Source organism: Zalophus californianus, chromosome 17 (assembly GCF_009762305.2).
Source record: "Zalophus californianus isolate mZalCal1 chromosome 17, mZalCal1.pri.v2, whole genome shotgun sequence".
NCBI classification, from domain to species: domain Eukaryota; kingdom Metazoa; phylum Chordata; class Mammalia; order Carnivora; family Otariidae; genus Zalophus; species Zalophus californianus.
The window spans coordinates 35,009,670-35,022,948 of NC_045611.1; the positions used below are offsets into that span (position 1 = coordinate 35,009,670).

At 41.6% G+C, this 13,279-nt stretch overlaps 2 protein-coding genes across 3 annotated transcripts in view; one reads left to right on the forward strand and one right to left on the reverse strand.

The window, feature by feature from the left end:
* LONP2 (lon peptidase 2, peroxisomal) overlaps positions 1-8,665 on the reverse strand; it is a 114,544-nt gene extending 105,879 nt beyond the window's left edge. Inside the window, exons 1-2 of the mRNA XM_027617236.2 lie at positions 8,315-8,665; positions 1,554-1,788 (exon numbers count right to left, since the gene is read on the reverse strand). Coding sequence (XP_027473037.1) covers positions 1,554-1,788; positions 8,315-8,547 — 468 coding nt within the window. The 5' untranslated portion in view covers positions 8,548-8,665. The remainder of the gene's footprint in view (positions 1-1,553; positions 1,789-8,314) is intronic.
* Positions 6,057-13,279, forward strand: part of ABCC11 (ATP binding cassette subfamily C member 11) — a 71,766-nt gene continuing 64,543 nt past the window's right edge. Inside the window, exons 1-2 of one of the 2 annotated variants that reach the window (XM_027617233.2) lie at positions 6,057-6,253; positions 12,864-12,909. The gene's annotated coding sequence lies outside the window, so the exon portion shown is untranslated. The remainder of the gene's footprint in view (positions 6,254-12,863; positions 12,910-13,279) is intronic. The other variant, XM_027617234.2, reaches the window with a different exon arrangement.

The following is a 13,279-nucleotide window of genomic DNA, read 5'->3' on the forward strand; positions in this document are numbered from 1 at the left end:
CTGACGGACAATGTGACTAAAATGATGGGTATAAATGGGATTAAATAGAGTTGGGAAGGGCCTTAATGTTATTCTAAGAAAATTTAACTTTATCCTATCACCATTAAAGTCTTTTTCTCAGGGGAGAGGCAGGCCCCAAACTTCCTTAGAAAGGCTCAGTGAACAGGATGAGTCAGAGAGAAAAGAAAACCAGAAAGAGATTAGTCAGGAAGCTATTGAAGAAGTCTATTGATGAGGGCTATGTAAGGAAATACAGAAGGAAATGACAGAAAAGTATTAATTGCAAACAACCTCAATGTCTAAAAAGAGGAAAGATAAAATTATGATATCTCAATGCAATGAAATTTATAAAAATACTTAATATGAAAAGTAGACATGGACAGGAAAACAAAACATAAGACTGAACGGGACCGAGATCAGAAGACAAGGCAAAAGTTAAACTAGATGCATGACAGCAGTTAAATTATGGTGATATTTCACTCTAAAGATTCCTTTCATGTCATTACAATTCTTCACATGTTTAAAATTTCTCTTTTGATTCAAAGTGGGGAGAAGTTAAAAAGCAAAGTGCAATCTCTATGAAGCTGTGTCCAACAGAAGAACAAAGACCCAGGGAGTATTACCGGGGAAAAAGAGAAAATTCGGATTCTCCCTCCATCTCCTTCTTCAATGGCATTATCACTTATTCCAGTTCTCAAAATGAAGTGTCTCTGTTCAGAGTAGGTTCTTCCTTTTAGTCCCCACAGAAGTTAGAGCTCTAAGTTTTCTATTTTCCTATTGTTTACCACACTAGAAGTGTGTTGCTTCGAATGCCACATCAGGTAAAGATACCACAGGCTGTGAACACCTGCCTTACACTTTGCAATGATTGAGACCTTCAGACACTGGCTGATCCTCACAGACCTAGTTACAGTCACTGGACTGCATCAACAGAAAGTAGAAGACTACATTTTACAATGTATTTCAATAAGTTTTCAAAAAAATGGGGTGAGGGGAGGAGCTTTCTAGTCAATCTAGAGTTAAAAAAACTCAAACCTAGAATTAAAAAGTCAAATATTTAATGCATGCCTCACATGTGCTTCCCTCCTGACATTCGAGGCTTTAATCAAGGCTTTAATCATCTTTGAAATCAGTCTACCATAGACCTAACCTTTCAAAGTTACTGCCAGTCTCAGTGTGACCTTGACTTCTGAACCAACATAATTTATGTAATTTGCTACCTAGATGACTCTTGTGACATATAGCTTTTGTGCAGTATTTTAATTTTTAACATTATTTTGGTTTAATAACTAAGGTTTGGAGACACTGGAAGTTATAAGGAAAGCTCTAGAAAGACTCTTTGGAAAAATTTTAGAAAGAGTTGGCTCATTTTTCCTAGAATGACTTAGGTACAATCTTAGACAAAAGCAAAGTGAAATCAATATATTATATTACTAAGTCATTTAAACATACGCTGCCTTAAAACTTCACCACTCAACAAATTCATCATATCTTAGGGCAGCAAAGGAACTGAAGAAAATGGGGTTTTAAGGAAAAAAATAAAAGCAACTCACTTGTACTGCATATTTGTAAAACTGTTCTGATAGTTCTCCTAGCTCCTCCCTAGTTTTACAGGTGTTGGGAAATTCCTCAAGCCGGTCCAACTGTTCCACTTCAGCAACGGGATATGGCTTCTCTTTTAAGACCTGTACAATCTGGAAACGGCACAGGCCTGTAATCAGCAAAGTATAGTGAGGCTTGGGCCAGTTACTGCCTACAACCTGAACCGCCAGGGCAGCCGTCCCAATCCTGAAAAACACACAAAACATCAGTGTTACAAATGTTCAATGTGGTAGAACAGAAACTTGCCTCAAAAGGTGTTGCATTTTCTGAGGAATTCTTTAAAAAACAAATAACATCTAAACTGGAAATGATTTCTCTAATTTAGCATCTAGCAATGGTCTGTGAAGTCACCACCACCAGCAAGGGGGCAAAGCAGGCAATCTCATTCTAATTATCATCTCCTTTAAGATTAGGTAGAAATACCTAAAAATAAAAAAATAGAAGTACTTGACAATTACATAGCTTAAACTCATTTTGCTAGGAATGAGGTAATATTATGCCAGAACAAATATTAGCATTTTAAACAGATGGAAATATAAACAGCATTAATGTTAAACCAATCTAAGAAATCTCTGTTCCAATAACCGGTTTTGCTACCAACATCAAGCCAGGTTTTTCACACAATCAATCCCCAAAACTTCTACATATCTGCCTTCTCACAAACTGTCATCAAATCTGAGAGTTAGTATCTATGCCCGTGAATACGAAATTTCTAAATGTGGGGACTACATATCAGAGGCTACACACTGTCACAGTGTGTATATAGTCTGTCTGTACCATAGTCTATACCATATACTATATAGTCTGTCTATACTATAGTCTGGTATATAGTCTGTCTATACCACAGACTGAAGGTATAAACTTAGTTCTGTCCTAAGTGGTAAACGCCCCACCTAATACCAACTAAAAACGTTCTGTCTTATTTCAGTCTTAGCTCCTTATCAGAACATACAGTTCTAAGTTACATATAAACTTAATTCACAGAAAGCCAAAATTATACAAAATAGCAAGAGCCACATTCAGAAAACACATCTAGATCTCAAACTAAAATTGTATCTTCTTCCTTCAGCCATAGGAAGGGCTGTAATTTCAGAGAAGAAACTGGAATTAAGGCAACTAGAACTCTCAACACCCTGGGGAAATGCTAATCCTGGAAAATCAAACTTGCCCATCTCAAACATACTGAATCACACATGAATATAGAATTTGAATATGCCAGGGAATTTGCTTACTTCTATATGCACTCAAGTCTCGACTATTTCCTTATATTCATTCCGTAAATTATGCGGGATCTTTGGCTTTCCTCTGCCACTCAGTTAATTTTGAGCTAAGTCCGTCTTTCCTTGCCACCTTTTCAGTCATATCACATGTACAGGGGATAAAAACTGATTTAAACAGTAACTAAAACGAAAGAATCAGGAAGATAATTTGGTGGAGAGAAAAAACATGATACACTTTAAAAACTGAAATGATTTGACAATTATCTATTATTTTAAGGTATTTGTGTTGTGGCTGCTTTTCTTCAGTCATTAATGGTAGTAGGCTATATCTCCCATTTCCTGTAAACCAACTCGGATTGCCTGAGAAAGTTAGCAATAGCTGAACTGATTAGAGACCAAGACTTCAATTCCCCTCAGATGACACCCATCAATGCTTGCACAATGCAGATCTGTCTACAAGCAACATCAACAGATGACAAACCAGATCCCTGGCCTAAGGGGTTTGCAAACTGGAACCAAGCGGAAACCAGAGAGAGAGATGAGGCAAGTCCAAACCTCCAGTTTTGGAAGATGAGGATATTGTGTAAATATCCAAACTGGCCTATGCCAACCACTTGCTTTTTTTTCTACTTTAAAGCTCTCCATCTTTCTTGGAATCCTCAATCTTCCAAGTCTTTTTCTGTAATGACACTAGCTTAGTTCTGCCCATATTGAAAGAATCTAGGGTCTTCCCACTCCTCCCCCCAACCTCCATTTGTGAAATTTACATTTTTTTTTAAAGATTTTATTTATTTGACAGAGAGAGACACAGCGAGAGAGGGAACACAAGCAGGGGGAGTGGGAGAGGGGGAAGCAGGCTTCCCGCTGAGCAGGGAGCCCGATCCGGGGCTCCATCCCAGGACCCTGGGATCAGACGCTTAACGACTGAGCCACCCAGGTGCCCCTGAAATTTACATTTAAAAGTACCCATTTGGGGAATAATAATACCTCTAACATATAGGTTTATTGCTCCATGGCCTACAAAAAGCTTTCATAAGTATTATCTCATTGTATACTACCTTTCACTCCTGTGAGGAAGGTAGCACCATTTCCTTATTATAAATTAGCAACCGAGATTCAAAAAGGGTAAACAATTACAAAGATATTGCATAGGCAGGCAATAGGGGACCTGAATTAGGTTTTATGACTAATTCTACTTTAACCACCGCAAGAGACAATACCAATTTGTGCCCATAAGAAATATACTTATTCACATAGCTTCTAAATAGCTGAGATACTAGAAAGCACAGCTATTACTTAATATCTACTCTTCACATCTTAATTACACTTAACAAAGAGAAGCATTTCTACCAAAACTCTGGAATCAAGTTACACATCTTTGGAAAAGAACAACTGAAACATCTTTTTAGTGTTCTCTTGTGTCACCCGACTTATCTTTTTGAATTATTTGTTGATTTTTGGCAAAACTCATCATCATGATTAATAATAACTTAGAAACAAGGAGCCTATTGCTCCAAGGTCTATAACAGACAAGGCTTCTGTTGCTATGGGATTTTTGGTTTCCACTCCTTTCTAAAAACTTCATTTCTGGGGGTGCCTGGCTGGCTTAGTCAATAGAGCATGTGACTCTTGATCTTGGGGCGGTGAGTTCAAGCCCCACGATAGGCACAGAGATTACTTTAAAAAAAATTTTTTTTAAAAATTAAAACTTCATTTCTCAATTTAAGAAATGCCACTTGTGGACACTTTCCTTAAAAAGAGTAAATGCAGATTTAGGAAAATCTAAATAGAGCTATCCATTACATACTTGCTAATATAAAAGATTAAATTTTAAAATGTTAGTACTATCAGGTAATATTTCCTGAATGCCTAAGAAGGCTCACAGATAAAAACAGGAGTAATATAGAAAGAGCCAAGATGTCCATCAACAGATGAATGGATAAAGATGTGGTATATATATACAATGGAATATTATGCAGCCATCAAAAAAGGAAATCTTGCCATTTCCAACGACATGGATGGAACTAGAGGGTATTATGCTAAGCTGAATAAGTCAATCAGAGAAAGACAAGTATTATATGATCTCACTGATATGAGGAATTTGAGACACAAGACAGAGGATCATAGGGGAAGGAAGGAAAAAATGAAACAAGACGAAACCAGAGAGGGAGACAAACTATGAGACTCTTAATCTCAGGAAACAAACTGAGGGTTGCTGGAGTGGTGGGGGGTGGGAGGGATGGGGTGGCCCGGTGAGGGACACTGGGGAGGGTACGTGTTACGGTGAGCGCTGTGAACTGTGTAAGACTGATGAATCACAGACCTATACCTCTGAAACAAGTAATACATTATATTAAAAAAAAATTAGCTAGTAGGAAGGGAAAAATGAAGGGGGGGGAAATCGGAGGAAGGGATGAACCATGAGAGACTATGGACTCAGAAACAAACTGAAAGTTTTAGAAGCGAGGTGGGTGGGGGGATGGGTTAGCCCAGTGATGGGTATTAAGGAGGGCATGTATTGAATGGAACACTGGGTGTTATACGCAAACAATGAATCATGGAACACTACATCAAAAACTAATGATGTAGGGGGCGCCTGGGTGGCTCAGTCGTTAAGCGTCTGCCTTTGGCTCAGGTCATGATCCCAGGGTCCTGGGATCGAGCCCCACGTTGAGCTCCCTGCTCCGCGGGAAGCCTGCTTCTCCCTCTCCCACTCCCCCTGCTTGTGTTCCCTCTCTTGCTGTGTCTCTGTCAAATAAATAAATAAAAATCTTAAAGAAAAAACTAATGATGTAATGTATGATGACTAACATAACATAATAAATAAACTTTAAAAAAAAAAGGGAGTAATGCCTGGACAAAGAGTTGACCCAAATTACGAAACTAGGCATCTGCTATCTATAAAGCATTCATTTCTTGTCAGACAAATGCCAATGAAACTAATTTGGGATCTTGAAGGAAGAAGCCAGAGAAATCCACACTATGCGGAAATGAAGCCATGTATCCTAAAGAACGTAAGGCTGGAATAAGACTGGATGACCATTTTGAAATGCATGAAAGGACAGTGTTTACATTATCCATCTTCACTAAAAAAACAATGAGTCACTCAAGTCTAGGTAAGCAGGGTGCCCTGAGGTGGCATAAGAGCCAAGTTCTATGTTGCAGGGATAATCCAAAGCTCCTCCTTTAAAAAGGCTCCCGTGTCAGGTAACATGCCTGCACACTAACTAACATGCAGAAGGGAGTGTGCTGTTCAGGGAACTCAACATCTGGCTTTGCTACTTTTTGTGACAGGGAATACAGGGGAACAAATTACTTCTGCTGCTCCTTCAAGACTGAGACATTGTCACCTGGATGGTCTAAAGGAAACAAAAGACAGGAGTAGAGCCCCTGGCCTTCCCTTTGGGTACCACCACCATTTGGAAAAGCAGGTAACTGAGGAAGGGCAGATTTATGTATTAAAATAGAATAATGTTATGGGTAACTCAATATTTGCATTATCAAAGCTTTTTAAATGTTTAAGAATGTTTAAAGGTCATATTAGAGAAAAAAGACGTTTGAGGCTAGTGCTAAGGAATGCAGTACAATCTTTCTACACAGATTTTTCCAGTAGGAAACAATATTTCTAGAATAACCAGATGGTCTGGTGGGTCCTTGCTAGAATTCTATGAAAAATTGTCAATGTATGTTTTCTAACTTACATGATTAAATTTTAATATTGCTATTAATTTAAAACCCATGGGTAATCACCACACATATGCACAAAACTAAAACAAAAAGAAAATCTAACCATGAACACTCTTGCCTCAACCAGTGATCAAATGCCTGGGCACAGAAAACAAAAAATTGTGCCATAAGCAAAGGCTTAAGAAGTGGGGTCATTATGTAGGGAAACCAGAATTCAACACAATTTATCAGGGTTTACTGAAACTTGAAAAGTATCCAATTCCATGCAAGCAATAACCAAAGCATATCAGATGGAAGCCAAAGTGCTTTCCATGCCTGAGAAATGCAAGGTTTTTACAATGTGGACTAATAAGAGAGTATTAGGGGTTTTTTGTTTTGTTTTGTTTTAGGAAGGGAGGGGAAAGATACCAGTTTCCTTTCTGAATTTGAAGAGAGTTATAGCCTCTCCTTTTAGAAATGTATATAGTCACAAGACTTTGGGTAAGAATAAGGCATTCCTAACCCTCTTGAAATCAGTCAGGAATCCCTAACTTTAAAAAAGGGTAACTGTAGGTAAACAATGGCTCTAAACTAAAAGCATCTCAGGACAAGTTAAGGATAGGAGGCAGGGGCTAGGGAGGTGAGTCTGAAGATAACGATAGCATTTGTTGAGCATGTATTATATCCCAGCATTGTCCAATAGAAATATAATGTGAACCACATATGTAATTTTAGTAGCCACATTAAAAAGTAAAAAGAAACAGGTGAAATACTAGTATTTTATTTAACCCTGGACAACCAAAATAGTACCATTCCAACACTTAATCTATGTAAAAATTATTAATCAGCAAAACATTTCACATACTAAATTTTCAAATTCTAGTGTGTGCTGTATACCTACAGCACGTTTGGGGTGACTAATTGCACTGATTTATCTGGGACTAAAGGTGCTGCCTGGGAAACAGGACTTCTGCTAAAACTACTTCAATCTTCAGCGAACCGGGCCTGCTGGTCACCCTAGTTATCTCCGTTTGGACCAGGCACATGTGGGCAGTGGCTACAGTACTGGACTACTATCTATCAATCATGGCACAACGATTATTCCACTTAATTCGTAACACACCTAAGAAATGGATACTGTTACGTTCCAATTGGCACAGGGTGTCTCACCCAAAGACACACAACTAGGGCCATGGTGTAGGGCAATCTAGTGGTAAGCTTGGGGCATAAGAAATGTTAAGATATGAGAGAAAGAGCAGATACGAGATGAGAAAGTTGCAGAAACGGAGACAAAGGAATATGTGAATAGGACGGGAGGGTAAAAGAGAAGGGGCAGGCAGGGAGTTTGGAAGAATAGGCACCCCCAAAAATAATGAAACGGGTTGTGCGGATTAGGATGGCACAGGAAAAAGAAAACCTGTGGAGTACCAAGTGTCTCACTTAAGACGGCAAAAAAGACGGGGAGGAAGGGAATAAAGGATAAGAAAGAGGAGGGGCCTGGAAAGTTAAAAGAGCACTGGGCTAAGAGTCTTAAGACCTGGGAGGCGGGGAGGAGAACTTAACAGCGGCAGCTAACTGAAGAATTTTCATTACTTCATGAAGTAATGAAATGGGCATATACATATTTACATAATGCCCTTTAACAGTAACAAGAAAGACATCTGTCACCCCCATTTCACATGGGAGGTAGCTGAAGAGGCAGACCCGAGCCACGAAGGCCGTCCCCGAGGAGCCTCGGCGCCCCGAGGCCCCGCCTGCCCTGGGCCGGGGTCCGGAGAGGAGGGTGCGCCGCCCGCCGCCGCCGCCACGGGGGCCGCCCGGCCTACCTGTGCAGCGGCGGCAGGTCCTGCGCGTCGCTGGCCGGGTCCGGCGTATTGGGGATCACCCCCAGGATGGTGCTCTGCAGCGACGTGCCCTTAAGCAGGCGGCTCCGCACCAGCTGCAGGTTGCGGGCCGAGTCTACGCTGGTGCGCATGGTGGAGCCAGGCAGTAGCACGCCCTCATTGGTGAGCAGCAGCGGGAGGCGTCCAGGGATCTGGATGGGGCTCACCGACGACATGGCGACAGCTGTTCGCGCTGGGGCGCCGTCAAAGAGAGCAGAACCCACAGCTCTGCGCGACCTCTACAACCCCCACCACCAAAGCTCCCAGGCACCCGCGCTGCGGTAGGGCGCGCCGCCACTTCCGGCTCCGCGCTACGGCCCGCCCCCGGGCTCAAACCCCGCAGCTTCTCGCGGCCCCCTCCCGGAGCCGCCCGGTAGAGCGCGCGCATGCCGTAAGTGTACGAGGACAGGCGCACTCCAGCTCTGTGCGACCTTCGTCCTCGGCGAGGCCGGCTCCTCCATTTTCTCCTTAGGCTCAGCCTCAGGACCGTCCCCTGGAGAAGATCATGTTTAAGTTATATCTACTTGAAATGTTTTTAACTTGTCATTCGAATTGATTTTAGATTTACAAAAATTTTGCAAAAAAAGTTCCCACAGTTCAATTATAAAAACCAGAAATTCACATCACTGTTATCTAACCTATAAACCTTGCACAAATTTTGCCACTTTTCTCACTAATGTCCTTTTTTTCTGACCCAGGATCCCACTTTACATTTAGTTGTGACGTCTCCTCAATATATGTGTGTGTGTGTGTATATATATTTAAATCTGTGTACTTTTAAAGAGCATTGGTCCATTATTTTGTAGAAGTCCCTCAATTTGCTTGGGATCAACATTACACATTTTTGGCAGAAAGACTATACAGAAGGGATGTGGCCTTCTTTCTGATACATAATGGTTGAAATGTATTATTAATGGTGATTTTGACATTGATTACTTGGTGAAGGAGGTATCTGCCAGGCTTCCCTATTGTAAGTTAAAATATTTCTTTTTATACATAATACATATATTGTAGGGAGTTAATATTACATTTATTAATTGGAATTCTGTAAGAAAAAGCACATTTCCATCATTTATTTATTTACTCAATTTTTTTATGTTATTAAGGGTTCACGAATTTTTTTTATGGGTTATAAGCCAATAATATCATGTATCTCGTCACTTAAATTGTTTTTGATTTGGCCATTAGGAGTTTCCTCACGTTCGGATTTGACTTGGGTTTGGCTATAAGTTGAAGATGGAAAATTTTCCCTATGAAGTCCAGCAATGCTCTCAGAATCCAAGAGGGAATTGAAAGTCCGTTTAAATCAACAAGCATTCACTGAGGGACTGCTAAGTACAAGGTCCGGGGCTAATTGTGGAGGAGTAAAGAGTATAACATAAGACAAGCTCCTACCCTTGTGTATCTCTTGGCTGGGTGGACAGCCCTGTAGACGGCTGAGTCTGATACAGGGCAGGTGGAACTGTGTGTTTCTGTGCGTGCTGCAGATAAGGGCCAGAAGAAGGTAGGTAGACAAGCAGGTATATAAGGCCGTGGTGGAGATAGAAATGCAGGAACTTGGATGCTCCTGCCTAAAGCTCTTTCTCTGACATTATCCCAACTTTCTTTCATTCACTAAGCAATATATTTGGAATACCTACTATGTACTGGATATTATTTTAGGTGCTGGGGATATGTCAGTGAACAAGACAGGCAAGGTTACTGCTTTCGTGGAGCTGAACTTCTAGGGAGGGAAACAAACAATAAACAAGGAGAGTAATTTTGGATGGTGGTAAGTCCTTTAGATGGTCAGAGAAGGACTCACTAGACAGATGACATTTGAACAGGGCCCTGTGCATGAAGAGGTAGCAATGCAAAGCTCAGGGCAGGGGTGCCCAGGGGGTGCTGTTCCAGGCCAAAGAAGCAACAACTGCAAAGATTTTGTGTCCGGAATGAATTTTGGATATTTGAGAAAACTGCTCCTGGAATTTAGTGCAAGTGGGGCCTGGTGGTTTGGCTGAGATAAGAGAAGTGTCAGGATCAGGTGACAGAGGGCCGTATAAGAGGTAAAAAGATGGGGTAAGGAGTCTAGTAAGAAGTTAGGTTTTACTCTAAGCATGATGCAAGCCATTGGCAGTTTCAAGGTGCAGAATATCTTTTCTGGTTTATGTTTTCAAGAGACCATTTTGGCTGTTGTGTGGAGAATGCAATGTAATGATTTAAGGTCAGAAGCTGGGAAGCTAGTTATGAGGTGGTGACATTTGTCCAGACAAGAGATAATGAGGACTTAGACTGGAAGCTACGTTTGACTGTAGCTTCAACAGAATATGCTGATGGATTGGACATGATGAATGAAGGAAAACAGTTGTCAAGGATATCTCCTACACTGGGGCTTGAGCCACCAGGCCTAGAGAGAAGTTGAGCTGAAGATCCCGGATACAGTAAGCAAGCTCTGGACCATTTCTCTGGATGTGCATTGTGTACCCTACCCTGTGGTAGACTCTGGGGAGATATAGAGATAAAAAAAGATTTGCCCACATCTACGAGAGCTTACCTTTTTATCAAGGCCTCTCTAAGGGCAAGATGGAGGAGGCCCAGTTTTTGAGGCTCCTTGTGTTTAACAAAGAAATTAAAAAACCATCTTATAAACGTCATGATATATTTTTTAAACACTCATGTTTAATGCTTTTAATCTACACACTTACACTCCTGCCCCCATAACAGCAATAACAACAAACAAAATTGATATTCTATTCACATAATAATTGCTGGATTTATTTATTTATTTATTTATTTATTTATTTATTTATTTATTTATTAAAGATTTTATTTATTTGAGAGAGAGAGAATGAGAGAGAGAGAGCACATGAGACGGGGGAGGGTCAGAGGGTGAAGCAGACTCCCTGCCAAGCAGGGAGCCCGATGTGGGACTCGATCCAGGGACTCCAGCATCATGATCTGAGCCGAAGGCAGTCGCTTAACCAACTAAGCCACCTAGGCGCCCTGGATTTATTTTTTTTAAATACAAATTCACACCGCACTAAGGAAGCTGTGTTGTGGGAATGGATCCATGTTTAAATTGCTTGTTTGATAAACAACTTCTTTTAATCCTGTGACTGTATGTCTGTAATGGGATGTGTCACTGGACAAAGCATCAAAAATCTAAATGTGAGGTCTTCAGTGACCATGTGGATTTCCTGGCTCCTTCTTTGACAGGCTTTGCATCTACATCATTTATTTATCCTTCACATATTTATTAAGCATCTACTATGTGCTGAGCACTATTCTAGATTCACAGATACATCAATGAACAAGACAAACAAGGTCCCTGGTTTCAAAGAGCTGATATTCTAGGGAGGTGGGCAGAAATATAAACAAGCCAAGAAAGAAAGAAATGGCAATTTGAGAAAGTGGTAAGTAAAGCAAATAAAGCAGAAAACTATGATAGAAAGAGGAGTACAATGTTCACCAGGGAGGTCTGGGAAGGTTACTCCCAGGAGGTGGTGTTTGAGCTGAGATTGAATGATGAGAATGGACCAGCACCATGAGGAGCTGGAAGGAGAATGTTCTTGGCAGAGATTAGGACTAGCACAAAGATCAAGGTGGGGAGGAGTTTCCCAGTTTCTGGAACAGAGGAGAAGGCCAGGCATCGGGATGTGGGGATTCAGCAGTCAGGAAGATGCCAGCGATGGCCTCCAGAAGCTATTGGAACTAGCAGAAGGAAATGAACCTCTGAGCAGGGAAAGTTGATGAGCACAGGGTGTAACTGGACTGGAGGGAGAGGTACAGGAATAAGGTCTAATCATCTAAACCTCTTCGGAGGCTGGCTTGCTGGTGTCTCTGTGCCTTGCCCTGGATACTGTCCTTACCCTCTGGCATACCTTCTAGCCTTAGACACTACATCCTGCTGGATAAAGGGGTAAGAACAATGAGGAAGGAAGTTAGTTCCTCCAGACGGCCTGTGCCACACATTACCTTGCGGGAGCGGCACCCCTCCTGTTTCCAGACTGTTTGGTCATATGCAAATGGCCCATGTCTAAACCAAGTTTATAATCATGATTTTCTTCCCCCAGGGATGGGGAGAGCACAGGGCTGGGAGCGTCTGTTTCCTCTCTGTTTTATTCCCGTCACATCCTGGTCTCCACCCTCACCGCAGTGATGGTCTCACCACTAATCAGAGTGAATAAACTTGCACTCTGGTTCTTCCCAAGAGGAAGCTGGGAGGCCAGGGAACCTCTCAAGGACTGCCAAAGGAAGTTCTAGAGGAATTCCCTTGGCCAGTCAAAGAAGCGGAGGTGGGCCTCATCGATTGGAAGGTGGCCCGCACTAATGTGTGACTGAGCTGCAATTGTGTGGAAATGAGCAATTTGTGTTCTGCAAACATATATCCATCATACATGCTTACATTTTCTTCATTTCCATTTGTTTTACTGTTCCCTGTTATTAGTTTCTTGGACAAATGCCATATAAAAATGGGTGACACCTTTGAAACCCTCTCTGCATCTCTCCACAGGGGTGTAAAAATAAACCAGGTTGGCAAATCAGACCAGAGCTGAAAGGTGAGAGAACATCCAATATCTTTATTTCGTCTCTAAGAACATAGTCTTCCTCATGAGCCCCTAAATGCTGGTTAATGAAGAGAAAATAAGTGTTCCTGTTTACCATTTTAAGCTCTTGTTTAATCCAGTCATTTAAATAGTTCCTTTAAGTTACTCTCAGCAAAGGATCAGTCTCAGAGCTGTTGCCTGGCAGAGGATGAGTCAGGGTCCCAGGCACCGTGCCCTCTGCTCCTTGGCTTTTCCAAGCGGTGTCTTTTGTCCTCCTGGTCACTGCCTGCGCTGCTGTCATTGGAGGGTCTGTAGTGATGCATTTTGGCTTGCTTGTGGCCTGGCGGTGTTCCCAGGGTTGCCAGGCCTCTGTGAGCCCCAT